The sequence below is a fragment of the Leopardus geoffroyi genome, chromosome B4 (assembly GCF_018350155.1).
Source record: "Leopardus geoffroyi isolate Oge1 chromosome B4, O.geoffroyi_Oge1_pat1.0, whole genome shotgun sequence".
Lineage (NCBI taxonomy): Eukaryota > Metazoa > Chordata > Mammalia > Carnivora > Felidae > Leopardus > Leopardus geoffroyi.
Window position 1 is genome coordinate 120,060,846 of NC_059341.1, and position 20,947 is coordinate 120,081,792.

The window sequence follows — 20,947 nt, forward strand, 5'->3', positions numbered from 1 at the left end:
ATTCTGCATTTTGCATTTCAGGCAGTGCTTCTAGTTTTTTTTTCTTTTTAGGAAGGTGCTGAATGAAACTGGAGTACTTAATTTGAAAGCTTTATAAAAAGTCACACATAAGTGAAAACAGTTCATTAGAAAAAGTGAATAATTTGTGTGACATTTAATCCCGGTAGAATTCTAGATGTGTGATTTGAGATTAAAACAAACTTAAACTTTTTTTTTTTTTAATTTTTACAATCTGAAGCTTTGGGATGTGAAATCAGCAAACGAGAGGGAAAGCATTAATGTGAAGCAATTCTTCCTAAATTCAGAGGAGCCTCAAGAGGATATGGAAGTGATAGTGAAATGTTGTTCATGGTCTGCTGATGGTGCTAGGATAATGGTGGCAGCAAAAAATAAGATCTTTGTAAGTATCCGTATTTTAACAAGCCAAAATTAGCCCGATTTAAAGAAAATGAAAACATCTATTGATTTTTGCATTTTATACTGTTTATTGATATAAATAATAAAGTATAGCTATATGATTTTGGGTAGGCTCCCTAACTTCTTAGTTCTCAGAATTGTGTTCTAGGGGATGTTGATTGGCTTTGTGCAGAAAGGTTTCCATGGTCACACAGGTTTGAGAAATGTGTATTCCTTTCCTTATTAGAGTCACTCAGTGTATACTAACATACCTAAGGCCTCCATAAGTCCTATAATACAAAAATAATTTATGTTGGTTAGTCCAGTGTTTCTCAAATAGATTTAAAATATGGAATACTTTCTGTATCACTTTTTTTTTTTGTTACAATTTTGAATACATTGATTTAGGTGATTTTCAAAGTGCTTCCTTACTCCTCAAATTTATGATTTGGTGACTGTGATAGAAAAACTTAACAACTGAAGAATATTGTGAGATTTCTATGATGTAAATGAGGACAATATGTTAAAATAGTGAATGACAAGGAAATGTAGTAATAGCTTACATTTGTATTCAGGGTGCTCTCACATGTTTCTCTTGATATAAATGTCCGAGAGATGCAGCAGATTACAATATACCTATGCTAATAATGAGGCAGCTGAGGTTCAGAGCAGCCAAATAATTTGTCCCAAGTTATACCATGGATTTGGAAAGATAGATATTCTGATTTATGGCTCAGGGACATTTCATTCTAATAGTAATTTTAAAAGACTTGATAAGAGATACTACAGTTCTATTTTCAGCTTTATTGAGGTACAGTTGACGAAATTGTAAGATATTTAAGGTATACATGTGTGAATTAATATGCGTATGCATTGTAAAAGGATTCTCCCCACATGGAGTTAAATAACATATCTGCCACTTCATGTATTTACCTTCTGTGTGTGTGTGTGTGAGAGAACATTTAATTTCTACTCTTAGCAAATTTCAGTTATACCATACAGTGTTATCAACTGTAGTTACCGTGTTATACATTAGATTCTCAGATCAATTTATCTTGAACGGAAAGTTCGTATCCTTTTACCAACCTCTTCCTATTCTCCACACCCAAGATAGTGCAATTTAATCATTTATCTATCTATCTATCTATCTATCTATCTATCTATCTATCTATCTATCTATTTATGTGAATGTTTTATTTAATCATTTTTGTTTACAACTGAAACTCTGGGAATTCTAAATTAACATCCTTGCGTGTGAGCTTCTTATAGACATCAGAGAAAGTTTCAACCTTGTGTTCCACATTGTCCTGCTGTGCTTTATCCAAATGAACCTTTATGAGTCATCCAATTTCACATGGTTCTCTTGCTCACAATTTCAATTGAGAAAATCAAGTCCTCCAGGATCGTGTCATGCATGGCTGTCAAAGTGTGGCTGCTGGGTCACTTTTCCTTATTTTTAATATGGTTTTTTCGAGTTGACGTAGGTAGAATTCTCTCAGCAATAAAAACAGTGTGCTCTCACTGAACTTTTTCTCCAATTCACAGACTAGCTAGACTTAGATTTTCTGGAAAGATTTCATTTGAGGAACAGGAACAAAGATGATGATAGCTTTCTGGCAACTACTAACTTCAATTTCCTTGGCTGCTGTTATATTCAGCTACCTTAGCTGGGCTTGGAGGTCTGAGTCCATCTCCAGCTCAAGGAGAGCCTGGGAGATGTCGCACTTGAACTTGTCCAGCTTCTCGCCATTGGGCTTCATGATTTTTGCACTTGAACACTCTTGCACTCTTCTTCTTCTTGATCTTGCACTCTTCTTGGTGAGAGTGCTAGCTTAGGAAGAGGCCTTAAGTCTCTTGAGAGCTCCTCAAATCCCCTGAGATAGTACAATTTTAAAGAATATAACTGAAATATACTGTATATTTACATAAAAACTGACTGAGGGCCCATTTATATTGTTTTTGATCTAGTCATTGATCTGTGACCCTTCGATCTTGGTTGCATGTCAGTTTATACTCCTTTAGCATGCAATTGAAGAAAAAAATAGCAAACTTTTTAAAGTTTGTTAAAATTTGTAGGAACAGAAAAGGAACCATTGCGTTTATAAGATTTGAAGATTAAAAAATTTTTTGTTGTGAAATATATGTAAAATCTGCTACTTTAGCCCATTTTTAAATGTATAATTCAGTAATATTAATTACATTCACAGTGTTGTGTAACTCAGCACTGTTTGCAAAACTTTTTCTTCACCCCCAAACAAATTCTGTAACCAGAAACTGGTAACTGCCCATTCCTCTCTGCCCCCAACCCCTGGTAACCTTTAATGTATGAATTTGCCTGTTCTGGATATTTCATATAAGTGGAATCATATAATATTGGTCCTTCTGTATCTGGCTCATTTCATTTAGCGTAATATTTTCAAGGTTCATCCATGTTGTAGCATATATAAACTTCATTCCTTTTTATTGTCAAATAATATTCCATCATATGGATATACCACATTTTGTTTATGCATTCATTTGTTGATGGACACTTGGGTGTTTTCACCTTTTGGCTGTTGTGAATAATGATACAGTGATCATGGTGTACAAGTATCTGTTTGAGCCTCTACTTTCAAATCTTTTGTGTACACACCTAGGCATAGAATTACTGGGTAATTCTAAATTAGCTTTTTTGAAGAACCACCAAACTATCTGCACCATTTTGTATTCCCGCTAGTAGTGTTACAGGGGTTCCACTTTTTTCTTGCCAAACCTTGTTATTTTCCATTTTTTAAAAAATTATAACCATCCTATTAGGTGTGAAGTGGTGGTATCTAATGGTTGTTTGACTTACATTTCCTTAATGACTAGTGGTGTTAAACAGAATTTGAACATTTTAAAAGATCTGTTCCAGTGATAGAAGAAAACAACTTTATATTGCATGAAATATGTTTTTGTTTTAAAAATCTAGACGAGGTTTTTATTTTACCTGCTAAAATAAAACTACCCTAAAATTACCCTTAATTACATGTAGATCCCTATTTCTTACTCTCTGGTTTCTCCATTCTCCTCCTCCTGGTTTCTTTCAAACTCTTTTGTTGGCCTATTCCAATTGTTAGGGCTTTACCTTTTTACCACTTAGTAATTGGTGGTAATAGGACAGATGCCTGTTTCATACATGCTAAGTTTCCTCTGTCACCCTCCACCATTAATTTTTAAGAACAATCTATCCTGGAAAACTATGTTTTAAATATGGTTTACTATCTTTTGTTGTTGGCCCCCGATGCTGTGCTGCTTACCATCTGTGCATACTTGCAGGGCTGTATGAATATTTATGACTCCCGCTGGAAGCTTTTTTTTTCCCTCCTAAAGACTATACCTTGGTCTTAAATCACAATACTGTATATTGCTATGAATGTTTTTGTCGTTTAGCAAAAACTTCAGAAGAGTATATTCAACATTTAAAAATTTTTCAAAAGTTGAAATGAAGCATTACACAAAAATATCTTTTTTTAATTCAAAAATGGGAAAACGATCAAAATGGAATAATTTGATAGCACTGAAGAGAAATAGAAATGGTTTTGAATAAACAAGCATTCAGGAGAACTTCTCTGTATGTTAATTTGGCTAGTCCATTCATTTATTCACAACGGTATTATTTCTCCCTAGGCCAGCTTGAGACATCATCCATGATAAATTTTTCTTTTTTAATGTTTATTTTTTATTTTTTTATTTTTTTAATGTTTATTTTTGAGAGAGAGAGAGAGAGAGAGAGAACTTGAGCGAGTGGGGAGGGGCAGACGGAGAGAGAGACAGAATCCGAAGCACGCTCCAGGCTTCTGTCAGCACAGAGCCTGATGTGGGGCTCAAGCTCATGAACCATGAGATCATGACCTGAGCTGAAGTCTGATGCTTAACTGACTAAGCCACGCAGGTGCCCTGATAAATTTTTCTTTATAGGAAACATGTTACAAGATGAGCAGTATTTTAAAAGTATGTGTATATTGATTTATATCTTATTTATGACTGTTAACTATCAGTAATTGTGTTTTGTCAGGACTTATAAATTTATATTCAGTTTGAATATAGCTTATTTTTAAAAGTATTTTATTTTCATAGATAACCTATTTTATGTTGACAGCTTTTTGACATTCATGCCAGTGGCCTGTTGGCAGAAATCCATACAGGCTATCATAGCACCATCCAGTACTGTGACTTCTCCCCACAAAATCGTTTGGCAGTGGTGGCTTTGTCCCAGTGCTGTGTAGAGGTGAGTAGTTCACTTACTCTGTGAAGTTTGAGTCTCCAGAGGTACAAGGATGCCAAAGAATGGGCTACTTAAACCATTAACTACTGAGGATGTTTGAGAAATAAGTGAGTGGCTGTATTAATTTTTTCAAAAACAGTGAGTTCCTTATATTTGTTTTCCAAAGATGGATTAGTTTTTCCAAGCTTTGTTACTATTTATTTCTTGAGTGGGTCTTACCATCAGGTGATTTGGAGACCCTTGTGATGACAGTCTAAGAAGGTGGGTATGGGCTTTTATCTGGAAAATAGACAAATCCACTTGGTTCACAGAGTCTTCTCAAAGGAAGCTTGACTACTGCAAGCACTTCTTTAGTGTTCTGTGCTTATTTCAGCAATTTTTAGTGAGCTTGACAATCTTGCCCCTTACTGTGAAGATTTTGGGGAGAGTTTCTGAGCTATAGCCCTTCAGCATGGAGATATCTTCAGCATGGAGATATAATAGGTGAGAGTGAGTGGGTAAGCTCTGTAAGGTCTACTTACCTCCAAGTACAGAAGCAATGCAACTAACACTGAAGAACTTCCCTGCCAAGAATCTTCCCATTGGAAGCAGAGGCAGTGAGTGTGGGCAGGCTCCAGTCCTATTTGAAATGATGGGAAGAAGTAGGGTGCTGTGGGCAGTGTTCTTGTCAGCAGAGTCCTTGAATTGAAAAATTCAGATGTGCTATATCTTTTACCTTATCTATAGATCCTCAAGGTAGATGTGGTTGGAAATTTCCTCTTTGTGGGTTTTTGTCAGGATTTTTAGGAGGAGTGGAGGAGCAACTCTTCTTTCAGCCTTTTCTGTCACTTCTAAAATCCCTACCCTTTCCTATTAGAAAGCTCGAGGAAACATTGTCCTTTTTCCTAAAATGGGGGCTCTAATAAATGATGGGGTAGAACTAGAAGGGAAAAGGGAAGGATTTTCAATGGAGATTTCTTAGTTATGGAACCATTTTCATTTGTGGCCTTTAGCTTTGTATGTCCACAAGAGCTTGGACTCTAGTGATAAGGCAAAGAAAATTTCATACAATTAATTTGTAACCATAGAACTCACTGATTGAAACCCACTGGGCATGTGATGAAGTACTTGTTTTGTCCATGCTTATTCTGAAATCGTAAAGTGGGTCTGTCATTCAGAGTGTAATGAGAGGAACTCGGGCACATATGGTACTTCATTAGACTGGAATATATTTGAATAATTTATAGAAGAACTCAGGACAAAATATAGCCAGGGTGGCAGACATTTACAATTGATAATAACCATGAATAACAGAAGTGTGTACATGTACAATTAGTGTATTCATTTATTGTACGGTTTTGCCATTGGTTGAAATGAGAATTAGATGACAGTGGAAAATAGTCTATTTTTTTGATGACATAAAAAAATAGATAAAATGCATGGTTCCAATCAAAGTTTTGTAATAAGCTATATTCAGAGAAGTCTTGTTTTCATTTCTATCCCTATCCCTTTTTCTAACTCCTGCCAATAGGTAGCTGTTTTTGTTTTTGGTTTAACATTCCAATGTTTCTTTTTGTGTATATAAGCAGATATCTGTATGTATTTTGTACAAACAAAATCTCCATGTCTATATCCATGTATATATCGGTATGTGTTTTTCATCTCTTACACAGTATAGTGTGTGTGTCCAGGTGTGTGTGTGTGTGTGTAAATATATACATATACATATATAGTGTAATATGTATATTTTTTACATAGAAGTATATATGCTCTTTGCTTATTTTCTGTAAATCTATCTCGGCGACTAGTCATTGTCTGGGTGTTTTTTATAGCTATATAATATTCCATTATGTAGTTTATTTAGTCCTCTCTTTTTTTTTTTAGTGTTTATTTATTTAGAGATAATGAGCAGGGGCAAGGCAGAGAAAGAGGGAGACAGAGACAGAGACTGACATGCGGAGCCTAATGCAGGGCTTGAATGCACAAACCATGAGATCATGACCTGAGCCAAAATCAAGAGTTGGACACTCAACTGACTGAGCCACCCAGGCGCCCCAGTCAGTTCCATATTGATGATCCTTTGGGTTTGCAATTTTTGCAAATTTTTAATCTTTAAAAATAAGATGCAATGAATAATTTTTACACAAGTCATTCTGTATTTTTGCTAGTTTATTTTGGACTATATTCATAGAAGTGGATACTGGTTTACTTTTGCTATTTTCAATATTCTTGATATGTTCAAAATGCTTATGAATGTGATTTCCTATATATTTATTCTGTAGTTGTGGAACATGGACTCGTGTTTAAAAGTGGCTGACTGCAGAGGACATTTAAGTTGGGTTCATTGTGTGATGTTTTCTCCTGATGGATCATCATTTTTGACATCTTCTGATGACCAGACAATCAGGGTGAGAAATATTGACATTTTCATTCTAGACATTTACTGATCATAAACCTCCTAGAAACTAAGAAAATTGATGGACAGTATTGGGGGCAGTAAAACAAGAAACTACTAGATTCATATTTATCCTTGAAAAGTGCTATTACATGGACTATAACAGTCTCATTCATTCCATATGTGTTCATTGAGTATTATCATGGGCCAAATGTTGAAGTCCACTGATTATACTCTATTTTGATTCATTTAAAAATATATTACTAGATAATACATTGACTTAATTTTTGACTCTTTCCTCCATCTTAAATTCCCCCATCCAGTTATTTGCCAATTCTAATGGATTCTGCCTTTCCATTTTCTGTCATTTGTTTCTACCTTTTCATTTCAAATTTAGGTGATCATTGCATGTTGTCTCTCTTAATGTATTAGTGTGTGCCACAGTCTTTTCTTTCTTGGTTTTCTACATGCTGCTTCCAAGCTATTTTCCTCATGTACAATACAGCCATGTCATTTTTGCTTAAAAACTACTAAAAGTAAGTAGGTAGTCCTAAGTTTATATTGAAATTCTCTACAGTATGGCTTCATTCTGCTCCAGTCTTTCTTTTGGTTTATTCCTACAGGTAACCTATACTGGACTGCTCACATTTTCCCAACACCCTGTAGTTCCTTGCTTCTTTTGCTTTTATGGTTTCTTATGTTTGGAATACTCTATTTCCCTGTCTCTCTCCTTGTTGGAATCCTAACAGTCTTACACATTCCCCCCAGGCTTTCTGCAAAGCCCTTCCTAATAATCCATTTGGGAGAATGTATCTTCCCTTTAATGCCATATAACTCTATGTCCTTTTCTTATGGTACTAACCAAATTCTGCTTTGAGTGTTAAGTACAGATTTGCTTTACGTCTCACCTTCAGTTCTCCACTGCTCCTCTAACTTGTTCACACATTTTTTATTATTTTTTAATTTTTTTTTAATATTTATTTATTATTGAGAGACAGAGAGAGATAGAGCATGAGAATGTGAGGGGCAGAGAGAGAGGGAGACACAGAATCCAAAGGAGGCTCCAGGCTGTGAGCTGTCAGCACAGAGCCCGACGCGGGACTCGAATTCACAAACTGCGAGACCATGACCTGAGCCAAAGTAGGACGCTCACCCGACTGAGCCACCCAGGCGCCCCTACACATCTTAAATTACGAGGCCTTTGAGGCCAGGGATCCTGTGGCATCTAATATAGTACTTTATATACATTGTAGCTAAAGTTTTTTTTAGTATTTACTGTATGCTAGACATTGTGAGAAGTGCTGCTCTTATATTTGCTAGTTCTGATAGCAGTCCTTTTTGCAGGTGAGAAAACAGTCACAGAAAGGTTAAATCAGTTTTGCTTATAGTGCCAGTCTCAATAAACTTGAGCCACAATGTAAATCAGTTTACCTCTTTCTTCATCAAGAAGTCTTCTTAAAAAAAAGATCAGTCACATCACTAAGCATACTGTTAATGGTGTGTTAGTGATATAGTTGATTTAAATTCTAGTACCAGGTCCTTATCTTGGTATCAGTTTGAAGACTGGCAGGAGTTCTTATTGTGAGAAGCACTGTATTAAGTAACCTTCCCAAAGTCACAACTTTAGGTGGAACTAGAATTCATGGTCGGGCACTCATTACTCTTAATACTAACTACTACTCACTGTAGCATATAATTTTTTTTTTCTTTTTTAGTGAAAAAAGATTTTTTTTTATCTTGTTTCATTTTTTATTTTTTTAAATTTACACCTCAATTAGTTAGCATATAGTGCAACAATGGTTTCAGGAGTAGAATCCTTAATGCCCCTTACCCATTTGGCCCATCCCCCCTCCCACAACCCCTCCCGTAACCCTCAGTTCTCCATATTTATGAGTCTCTTCTGTTTTGTCCCCCTCCCTGTTTTTATATTATTTTTGTTTCCCTTCCCTTATGTTCATATGTTTTGTCTCTTAAAGTCCTCATATGAGTGAAGTCATATCATTTTTGTCTTTCTCTGACCAATTTCACTTAGCATAATACCCTCCAATTCCATCCACGTAGTTGCAAATGGCAAGATTTCATTCTTTTTGATTGCCAAGTAATACTCCATTGTAACTCCATTGTATATATATACCACATCTTCTTTATCCATCCATCCATTGATGGACATTTGGGCTCTTTCCATACTTTGGCTATTGTTCATAGTGCTGCTATAAACATGGGGGTGCATGTGTCCCTTCGAAACAACACACCTGTATCCCTTGGATAAATGCCTAGTAGTGCAATTGCTGGGTCATAGGGTAGTTCTATTTTTAGTTTTTTGAGGAACCTCCATACTGTTTTCCAGAGTGGCTATACCAGCTTGCATTCCCATGTAGCATATAATTAATAAGTATTTATTGAATTATAATCTAATAATTGAAAATTTCCTGGCATCATATGTATTTTGAGTGTGAAGCATGGTTTGTATCTTGCTTTAAGACTAAGGCTTCTCTTTACATATTTCAAAGGTATGACTATCTTATTTTAGTTTTTTTAATCTTTTATTTAGCTCTGGGAGACAAAGAAAGTATGTGAGAACTCTGCTATAGTGTTAAAGCAAGAAATAGATGTTGTGTTTCAAGAAAATGAAGTGATGGTTCTTGCAGTTGACAATGTAAGACATCTGCAGGTGAGTATTTTTTAGAAAACAATTGGAAAAATTGTGTGTGTGTGTTTTTTAATGTTTATTCATTTATTATTATTTTTTTAATGTTTATTATTTTTTTTTGAGAGAGAGAGAGACAGAATACGAGTGGGTTGGCAGAGAGAGTGGGAGACACAGAATCTGAAGCAGGCTCTAGGCTCTGAGCCATCAGCACAGAGCCCTACGTGGGGCTCGAACTCATGAGCCGTGAGATCATGGCCTGAGCCGAAGTTGGATGCTCTACCGACTGAGCCAACCAGGCGACCTGTTTATTCATTTATTTTTGAGAGAGAGCACAAGCAGGGGAGGGGTGGAGAGAGGGGACACAGAATCTGAAGCAGAGAATCTGAAGCAGGCTTCAAACTGAGCTGTCAGCGCAGAGCCTGATGTGGGGCCCGAACTGATGAACATGAGTTTTCTACCTGAGCTGAAGTCGGATGCTTAACTGACTGAGCCACCCCGGCACCCCAAAAAATTTTGATTGAACTTCCAATTCACATTTTTCTTGTTCAGTTTTGAATTTGGGAATCAGGCATAAATGTGTGATATCTAATAGGTGCTCAGTAAGTATTAGTTGAATAAATATGTGGGTCTTGAGCTGAGGCTTAAATATGCTTAATATTTAGAATTTTAAAAAGTGAACTTTGCCTCACTTCATTCCTCTCCTGTTGGTATCTGTAATCACATTCCTTGATTTTCATGGAGTCCGGGAGGAGAACTTGAGACGGAGTGACTGAGGGTAAGACAGAGCTTCACAAGCTTTGGAGCTGCAAAGCCCAGCTTGATGTGATGGAAAGAACAGTGACTGTTCACTCAGGAGACCCACGTACAGTTTAGGCTTTATTGTCAGTTGTGTGATGTTTGAGTAAATTATACACTTCCTCTGAGCCTCACTTTCTTCATCTATATGGTCCTTTTTATCTTGAGAAGTCTGAGCTGGTTATAGGGTGAAGGTGGAATCCAGATTCAGGAGACAGATATCTGGGAGTAAACAGTCTATGGCATGTGGTAATTTCTCCTTGTCTCCTGTCGGGGGTCAGAGTCAAGGTGTGAGGCACCCATTAGTATGGCTTGTTCTGTATTTTACAAGCTACACTATCATCCTTAATATATTGATGGGGAGCTCCTAATGCCCTGTATTTCTGGGATAAATTGATGTGTGAAATTGAATGTGCATGCCTCGTTACTGATTTTTAGCAGACTTGGGATATTTTCTGTTGCAGTTTTCTTGTCAAGTTCAGTGTCCTCAGGCTTATATTACCTTTATTAAATTTGTGCAACCTTTCTTTAATAGTTGTCATAACTGTGAGACTTCAGAAAGAAGTCATACAGCTATAAAAGTATCGTTTCATTCTCTGTCAGTGATTATGGGAGAGTTTAGGGGATAGTTAAACTGACAAATATAGTTCCATTTAAGTGAACAAAACATGTTTTAGTCACTATTAGAAAAATATGGAAATTTATTTTTGAGAGAAAGAAGATAAATTCAGCTTTTAGCAATTCAGTCTTTATTTTGAATGTCATTGTGAAGAAAAGGCTACCTTGATGGATACCCTGTAATCTTTGTGCCTGAAACAAATATGACCATTAGTTCATGGTGGTGAAAAATGATTTAAGACTTTTAGGTTGTAAGAGAGAGAGGTAGCAGACAATTGATTTAAGTTTGAGAAATAGGTTTAGTTGAGCAATAAGCCATCTTTGTTAATAAGACTTAAAGTAATTGTTAGCATTGGTATGTATTATAAAATTAGCTAATCTTAGATTAAGCATTATAAGTCCAGTCACCCATATTATGCTTATGGGTTCTTCTCCAAAGCTCCCTTCTCCTCTGCTTCACAAAGGAAAGAATCTTAATTTAAACTGTTTTGTGAGTGATTAGGGGATATAAACCTCATTTTAAAGATTTTTTAAAAAATGTTTTATTTTTGAGAGACAGAGAACATGAGCAGGGGAGTGGCATCGAGAAAGAGGGACAGAGGATCTGAAGCAGGCTCTGCACTGACAGCAGTGAGCTCGATGTGGGGCCCAAACTCAATGAAGTGTGAGATCATGACCTGAGCCAAAATCGGTTGCCCAACCGATTAAGCCACCCAGGTGCTCCTAAAACTCATTTTAAATTGAATTTGGCTTTTTATATGATGTCTATCTCAGTCCCGTTTCAGTAGCCCCCTTGAAAAATATCAGAAAAGTATACTTTAGCAAATGATAGCCTTACTAAAGTGGGCTTTGTAAAGAAATGGAAAACAGGGTGCAGAGTTAGCTGTGGGATTATAAATTCATGTGTCTCAGGTGGTGGGCACAGCAGCTGCTTTTTAAACCTTTTAAAGCTCATTTTATTTTATGAAAATGTATTTGAACCACAAAAGTGAAATGAAATGAAAGCGTGAAGTGCTAAATGCAGCTGCTGAGACTAGGATAGGGCTTTGTTGTTCCCCTGGGAGATCTTGTTGGTTGTTTTCTGTTTCACTTTATGTTTTCAATTGAAGTCTCTGTTCTAAAGAACAGAAACTGCTCTTACAGCCTAACAACTGATTGTGCCTTATTTTTCATTAGCTCATTAATGGAAAAACAGGTCAGACTGATTATCTGACAGAAGCTCAAGTTAGTTGCTGTTGCTTAAGTCCACATCTTGAGTACATTGCATTTGGAGGCGAAGATGGAGCCATTGAGGTATTATTCTGTTCTAGTCTTCAGAATCCTTCTGTGCAGGAGACTTATTTATTTAAAATTGTGTGTCTGGCATTGTAGACTTATACTAAATAAATCTTTTTGTGGTATATCAGTCATTCTTCTGCTAGGCTAAAATCTTAAAATCCTGTTGGTGATATATTTTTCAGATTGCCTTTACTATGGTTTCTCATACTTTTTGTCTTTTTGTGTTCTTATGGTCTATCTAGTTGTTTTGCTATTCTCCAAGAATATCAAACACTGTCAGAGATTTAGCTGACCATGTAAATAGCACTTTTTTCTCTCCTTAGCAACTCAGCCTTTGGTGTAAGTTTCCATTTTGGTACTGATAAGGTTCCTTGGAAATGTCTGTGCAGGGTTGTCCTTTGCTTACCTGTTTCACCAACCCTTCTGATACTCTTTTGGTATTAGAAGTATACCTCTTCACCACCTGAAATCCTGAAATCCTATTAAAGAAGACCAAATAACTTAAAAAATGCAAAAATGTGTAATAAAATGATTTCATCACAAAGCACATTGTCTTTAGCTGTGTAATGGTTTTCCAAAGAACATTTGCTCCTTCTCTCACCTTTTTCTCATCCAAGCTTTTTGGAATTATTTCTTAATTTAGTAATTGTGGCACAAGCCACATTTATTTTACTTTGGATTTATTTTCATAAGGAATTACACAAATATTCTCTAGTCCATATTGCCCCACAAAGAGGAGACTATATGTTTACACACAAAATGAAGGAAGAAGCTTTTAGAAAGTGATGCCAGTGTTATTATATATTTGTCGTGGCCATTGTGGCATGGATTCAGAGTTAAGGTGTTTTTTTTCATTATTGTGAAAAATTATTTATCATGAAGATGAGTGCTATTTTGAAAAAAGTATATTATGAATGTTTTTTAAGCAAGGGATGGTTCTCCATTTATGAGTGCACCTTAGTCTTCCCTCTCGGTCTCATCTTTCAAACTGGTGTATATTATTATTCATTCTTGAAGGATCCTTGCTTCCTCTTTTATTTTTACCTTGTTGCCAAGCCAGCACTACATTCTTTTTGTTTTTACGATCTGAGTATCTTGAAATAAACCTTAGTTTAAGGAAATAATTCACAAAACACACATGTACCTCATCCATATCCCTGTCCTCAGAGTCATCAAATAATATAAATAATATAAAATGAATCATATGAGATTACCAACATTTGACTGTATTTAACTTGTAAGATAGCATTTTCATGTGGTTGAGTCTAGTATCATCAAATAATAAAGGCTACCATTTTTAGGTATTTATCAACCAGATTCTCTCATGGAATTATTATAATACTTGGATGTTAGATGTTGTTATTCCTGTTTTACAGATGTCTAAACTCCAAGTTTCCATAACTTTGATTAAATCAGTAAGTGGCAGAGCTAGGATTTAAGCCCTGGTCTCTGAGCTGCTGTGCTATGATGCTTGCCTGCCTTTTCCCTACAGCAGTGCTAAGATTGTTCTGCTCATTGGGGAACGCTCTCACACAGTTCCCGTTTGCCTTCTAAAAGGAGCATTTTATCAGACATGCAGGTTAGGCTTGAATTTCTACCATTTCCTATATTAGCATCATTTCTATTTTCCTTAGGCTTCCTTGAGGCATTTTAATTTGGGCAAGAGAACCATATTTACTTTTTTTGTTTTGTTTTTGGTCAGTTCACTTGAAAGCCTTTTTGACATAGTCATTAGTTTTTGAGTTCTGTTACCACTTTTTTAATCTCTGCATTAGGCATATTCATCTTTAGATCCTTTATGTGTTCTTGATATACTTTAGAAACCTACTCTTTATTCTCTTGTCTGTTTCCTGTCTCTCTCATTACCCTCCTCTTTCCTTGTCTCTGGTGTTTTATAAAGAGCTTGTGTTGTCAGTCATCCAGACTTTTTCTTCTCTCTCATCCATCTTACATGTCCTTTTCTTTTTGGAGGCTGAGTTCAGGCTGCCACTTGTTTGATGAATTGGGTAGTTGAGTTCTCAGAAGGACCACTGGTTCCTACTGCTATCTGGTCATTCCAGTGAGTTTTATTTTAGGGTGTGTGTGTGCATGCATGTGTGTGTGTGTGGATACACTTGTGCATATGTATGTTCTTTCATTTGTGTGTCTTTAATTAAAATGAAAGCACTATGAGATGGAAATTCTATACCCTTCTGTATCTAATTTAAATTTAATATCTTTGGGGTGTAATGCCTGGGTGTTGCTGAATTTCTTGGTGCTGATTTTCTGTGGTTTTCTATTTTGAAGATTTTAGAACTCCTAAACAACAGAATCTTCCAATCCAGGATTGGGCACAAGAAAACTGTACGGCACATCCAGTTCACAGATGATGGGAAAACTCTTATTTCAAGCTCTGATGATTCTTCAATTCAGGTGAGGAGAATTAACTTCCAACGTATGTCATGCTGACTCTAGCAAAGGAACACTTTGGTTGTGGCTCATATCTGGTGTGCATTTTAAATATTTCTTTAAGATCATATTACTTTGGGGATACATTCAGATTATGTACATAGATTTAGATAAAACCCATTCACGTTTCATATTTTTCTGTGGGTGAGGCAGGCAATTTGACTTGGGAACCCTCTACTGGAAGGTTGTTTAATTTGAAGATCAAGGAGTCATTTGAGTTCTCCCACCTGCCTTATATTTGGATTTGCATCAATAAATAAACTTTTTTGCCACATTTATGTAGTTTCTCTTTTCTTTAAAGTTGTAAAATCTGAAATAATTTTATTCTTTTAAGAATAAGATGTATATTATAGGGATGAAATTCTTTAAAAAAAGAATAGTTTGCCATAATGAAGGATTGTGGATATGGAGGCCTTATGCCTATTGTATGTTCTTTAAAAATTAACTTTCTTTTTATCAAAGTTCCAATGTACATACTTTTAAAACTTAAATAGTATTACAGAGCTCATTATGGAAAACAGACATCCCCATTATTCATTCTCCAGAAGCACTTCTTTTAGCTTCTAGATACTTCTTTTGATATTTACCTTCATGCCCCCATATCTCAAGCTTATAATGTTTTTAATTTCTATGTTTGAGAACTTATCTTCTGAAAATTAAGATGAAAATGTAGCTTTTTTCTTCTCCCACCTGTGCTACCTTTGACATAGGCACACCCCTTTTTATCACCCCATTATTCTAATACAGTTAAAATAAAATTTTGTTTTGGTCATTAGTGTCATCAGAACTAAGTAGACTGAGTGTACTATGAATGTGCTTCCTGCCTTAATGCAATTTAGGACAGTTCTACCTTTGGATGTAGTTTGCAATTACTTTACCCTAAAACTTTGAAGACGTTCCATTTTCTCCCAAGGTTCCAAAGCTCATATGAGAAGTCTGAAGCCATTCTGATTCCCAATCTTTCTCTCTGGAAGATTTTTGGATCTTCTCTTTGTCCCTAGAATTTTGAAATTTCATGATGATGTGCCTTGGTGTGTATTTGTTTTATCCATTGTTTTGCCTATTTGTGGTCCCTTCTCAATTTGGAAACATTTTTTAATGCAAGTAAACTTAAATTTTTCTTTGATTCCTCCCCACCCCAATATGCTTTCTTTTTCTTTAACAACCATTATTCAAATATTGGATCTCCTGGACTGATCATGTAATTTTCTTTTTCTGCATTTCATGATTTTAAACCGTGCTGTGTTTTCTGAGTTTTCTTCAGCTTTATCTTCCAGGCCTTTAATTGACTTTTTTATGTGTACTATTTTTTTTTTAATGTTTATTTTTGACAGAGAGAGAGAGAGAGAGAGAGACAGAGCATGAGCAGGGGAGGGGCAGAGAGAGAGGGAGACACAGAATTGGAAGCAGGTTCCAGGCTCTGAGCTGTCAGCACAGAGCCCGACGCAGGGCTCGAACCCACAGACTGCGAGATCATGACCTGAGCCAAAGTCGGATGCTCAACCAACTGAGCCACCCAGGCGCTCCTTATTTCTACTATTTTTAATGCTGAACAGTCCATTCTTATTTCTTTAGAAGTGCACTGTGTTCTTGTTTCAGAGATGTAATACCTTCTTTGAGGATGGGTGGATATATAAATAATGTACAAATTATACATATAATACACACATATATGCATATATGTATGTATATATATATATATGTATGTATATATATACACATAATTTTTTCCTCAAAATTGCATTTTCATGCATAGTTGCTATTTCTTCCAAGTTGTTTTTTTTTTTTTTTTTTTTTTCTGTGTGGTTGCTTTGGCCTCTTATTTTAAATGTCTTCTTCAGCTGTGTGGTGATACTAGCTACCAGAGGTGGACACTAAAAGGCTGATTGAAAGCTCTGCATGTTGACTGAGACCTTTTCTGAAAAGTAGTCTGGATGGGGAATCTTTGTTGTCAGTATCTTTAGGTGTTTTGTCATGTACTTGTCAGATTACTAGAGAAGAAACTTCTGGTCTTTCTGCCTGGAGGTTATAAATCTGGCTGACAGGTTCTTAGAGCTAAGTGGGGAGGAGAACTAGGGGGTAGCTGTAGGGTCTCGTCATTTAGTGTGTAAACCTTCACTGGATCCCTCTGTTCTCAAAACTATAATTCTGGGGGCGCCTGGGTGGCGCAGTCGGTTAAGCGTCCGACTTCAGCCAGGTCACGATCTCGCGGTCCGTGAGTTCGAGCCCCGCGTCGGGCTCTGGGCTGATGGCTCAGAGCCTGGAGCCTGTTTCCGATTCTGTGTCTCCCTCTCTCTCTGCCCCTCCCCCGTTCATGCTCTGTCTCTCTCTGTCCCAAAAATAAATAAAAACTTTGAAAAAAGAAAAAAATTAAAAAAAAAAAACTATAATTCTGTCCTCAGTTGTGCTGGTGCCCTTTAATGTAGAGTCTTCTTTCTGGTCTATTCCCATTGTCTGTAGGAGCATTTTCTACACTTGATTCTCTCTCTCTCTTTTTTTTCATAGTAACTTTGTTTCATTCAATGATGGTTCTTTTCTTTTTTACACAAAATTAGTTTTCCTGAACTTTTTGAAGGAGTAGGTAAGGCCCACGTTTCTAGCTTTATAGCTCTACAGCTTCTCCTTCTGTTGTTTTCATGCTTTGCTCTATCCTCTTCCTTTTGTTTTTTTGTTTTTTTTTTTTTTTACACCTTCACTTTCCTTTGCTGCCAAAATCCTTGTTCCACTCAATTTGGATTCTATTCCCAGCAGTTTCTCCTCATTAGTATAGGATTATCCTGGTTAATTTTGAGCGTTCATAGGTCCCAGACTGCTCCATCCCTTCCAGACTGCTCCATCCCTTCCAGACTGGACCATAGTTGCCTTGCATTCAGTGTCTGCTGCTGCTGTCCCATTGGTCCACTGAGCTTTCCAGTGAATGTACTTGGCTCTTTTGGAATTCTCTTTTTAGGTTTGTCAGACTCTCCATACTTCTCTATACTTTCCACATAGATGCTGGGATGCAAGTCTTGCAGCTCTCAGTTTGTCCCTACTCACTTGTATCTTGGGGTTTATGGGAATACTTTGTCAGTTAACAGGGTCTTGTTGTCAGTGTTGTCTGTGCATTTTTGGTTTTGGTATTGCAGTTGCTTTGTCCACTTTTAATGGAGGCTTCAGGGAGATTAAAAAAAACCAAAACTCACCTGCACTGTTGCCATCTTCCCAGAATTCCTAATAGTTCTGGTCCTATGCCCATCCTCATTCCCACCTCTGGATGTACTCAGTGACCTAAGTTTCTGAGCAATTGGTGAATTCTGTACTGTCAGTTTTGTTGCTTCGGTTTTTCTCTAATGCTTTTAGGATTCTGTTTTCTTGGTTCTGCTATTCTCTATTTCTTGGTTCTGCTCTTGGTTCTATCATTCTGCTTTTCAGGCTCCAACATTTTTGTTCCTATTCCCTTTAGCTTGTCATTGTAGTAGGGTTTTAGAAGTGAAGGAGATACAAATACATATGTTCAATAGAAGTTACTGTATGCTCTTTTATTTAACATGTGTTTCTTGCGTTAGCAATATTTACAGTATTTAAAACTCTTTTGACAGGGTGCCTGGTTGGCTCATTTGGAAGAGTATGTGACTGTTGATCTCGGGGTCATGAGTTCAAGTCTTACATCGGGGATAGAGATTACTTAAATAAATAAAAACTATTTTGAAAAAAAATATTTTTATGTTATGTCTTTGTGAGTTCTATATGATTGGAATGAAATTTGGTTTCAGTGCAGAAAGTTACTATAGGCTCCCATGATATTGTTATTAGCATTAGCTATGAAACTCAGTGTAATATTCACCTTTCTTCCTCTCCAGATTGCTTTGAAATGGGTGAAACTAAACTACATCTGATGAGGTTCTGTTGAGACCTTGTATACTGTATACTTTTTCTGTCAGAAGCTAAAATCATAGGTTTAATGACCTGCTTGAACATCAGGTATTCTCAGCCAGAGAGAGAAATAATTTCTAGGAATATTTTTAGGTTCAGAGTTAGATTATTTTAGAAATATGAGTTTAGTGGTGTTTCATCCTCTTTTTCTGCTCTATCCAGAATACTTCTTACATTTAAAATGTTTTAGTATAGGGGCGTCTGGGTGGCTCAGTCGGTTAAGTGGCCAACTTTGGCTCAGGTCATGATCTTGTCATGGTCCATGAGTTCGAGCCCCACGTTGGGCTCTGTGCTGACAGCTCAGAGCCTGGAGCCTGTTTCGGATTCTGTGTCTTCCTCTCTCTGACCCTCCCTGTTCATGCTGTGTCTCTTCCTGTCTCAAAAATAAATAAAATGTTAAAAAAAATTAAAAAAAAATTAAATGTTTTAGTATATATTCATGTAACAAAACTCTTGCTGGGTATTTTGAAGAATTGACTGGTTGGGTTTTTATTTTAACTTTTTAATAAATAATTAATTGGAAGTTTATGCCCCAGCCCTCTTTGTTGAGGTGTGACAAAATTGTATATGTTTTGGACATACATTATGATTTGATATATACACATTGTTAAATAATTACAATGATCAAGTTATATAATGAATCCACACATGTCACATAGTTATCATCTTGGAGGTTTATTTGATTCATTTTTGTATCCCCAGTGCCTAGAATTTAGCAGGAGTTCAGTAAATCTCTGTTGAGCTGAACCAAAGTTATTTCCAAAATTTAAAAATCAATTCACTTGATTGATTATAGCACCTAGCGTTGTAAAAATTGAGGTCTACCTTTGGTAGTTTTTGATCCTTTTTCTTGAGATAAATATAGCCCAAGTAGCAGCCATGTTCACCTGAGCTATGACACTATATTAATTCTTACAGGTATAAGAAGATTCTTCAGCATTTTTAAAATTTAAATTTTACCATTTATATAGCTGAAAATATTCTGTAGTGTACATACATTGCAAAAATTATAGCTCATGGTAGGGACATCCCCAAACTCAATACATTTGGTTAATGCTGGTGAAAGTTTAGCTGTTATATAAGGTAATTCAGTTAGTACAGTGTGTTTGAGTCCAGTAAAAAAGGTGTCCCTGTCATCACTGCCTTATCAGAAAGCTTTTGCAGCAAACCGCTAAGGCTGTTCTTAATCTTTCCTCAGTCATTGTCAAACTTTTTGTTCTATCTGCTCAGGAAGGATCTCTGATTTCTTGACGTGGAGGGCAGCAGTAAGAACCCAACTCAAGATTGAACATTGAATCAGACACAGCTGGGAATGGCAGTACTGGTCACTGAGGAAGAGCTGTTAATAGTAGTCACTGATTCTCAATTGCAGTAATGCCCAGAAAGTAGGAGCAACCCAGAAAGTTCCTAGTGGAAATGATCTAGGTGTATTTTATGCTTAGTCACACAGGGTGCCTTTCTTTTCTGATATGATTTGGGGAGCCAGAGAAACCTCTCTTTATTCCTCCTCCTCAACATGTCTCCTTGAGTTCTTAAAATGCTGAAATTCCTAATACATTCTCTTTAAAATTCCTCTCATTTCTAACTCCTCTTCTAGGGTCCTCTTGCTCTCATACAGATACCCTGCTCCTGATATCCTCCTTCTGTGAATGAGCACTTGGAGACAAGAGAGAGAGATCTGAGAGCCAGGGCTCGGTGGTGAGGGGGGCGGGGTGGCTGCTTAAGTGTGGAGGATAAAGGAGTAAAGAAAGGGGATAAGAGAAGTGTCATTTCTTTTATAGTTTTGCCTAAGCCTGACAGGAAAAGCCTAAAGATATTTCTACTGTTGAACCTTCACCAGTCAAAAACTTGACCCAGAATATCACTAATGTGCATACCTGTGGTGGTTACTGATTTTTCTTTATCTTTTTATTCCTGATGTTAAAAATTAGAAGAAAAATCTGTTCTAGTCTACTTGATTGCCTACAGCTCAGAAGTCCAACTTCATCAAGCCCACTGGACTTATTATTTTTTTAATATCTTCCCAACCTTATTTTTCTGATTCTTCTGCATATCCTGTATTTCAGCCAGATTGAGCTATAAACTGGTCCTCATAATCTTTCCATGTTTTCCTGTTCCTGTGCTTTAACTTAAGCATTCATTGCCTTTATTTGAAAAGCCTTTCTCAGGTTGTGAATCATACTTCCAGCACATACCTTACCTCAAGCCTATTTTGAATGCACTGTCTCCA

General features: G+C 36.5%; 1 protein-coding gene across 2 annotated transcripts in view; it reads left to right on the top strand.

Annotated features, from left to right (window-relative positions):
* The window catches only part of APAF1 (apoptotic peptidase activating factor 1), a 90,333-nt gene that overhangs the window by 55,941 nt on the left and 13,445 nt on the right, over positions 1 to 20,947 (top strand). For both annotated transcript variants that reach the window (XM_045464924.1, XM_045464926.1), the window contains exons 17-22: positions 239 to 400; positions 4,517 to 4,645; positions 6,904 to 7,029; positions 9,568 to 9,687; positions 12,256 to 12,372; positions 14,644 to 14,769. In XM_045464924.1, coding sequence (XP_045320880.1) covers positions 239 to 400; positions 4,517 to 4,645; positions 6,904 to 7,029; positions 9,568 to 9,687; positions 12,256 to 12,372; positions 14,644 to 14,769 — 780 coding nt within the window. The remainder of the gene's footprint in view (positions 1 to 238; positions 401 to 4,516; positions 4,646 to 6,903; positions 7,030 to 9,567; positions 9,688 to 12,255; positions 12,373 to 14,643; positions 14,770 to 20,947) is intronic.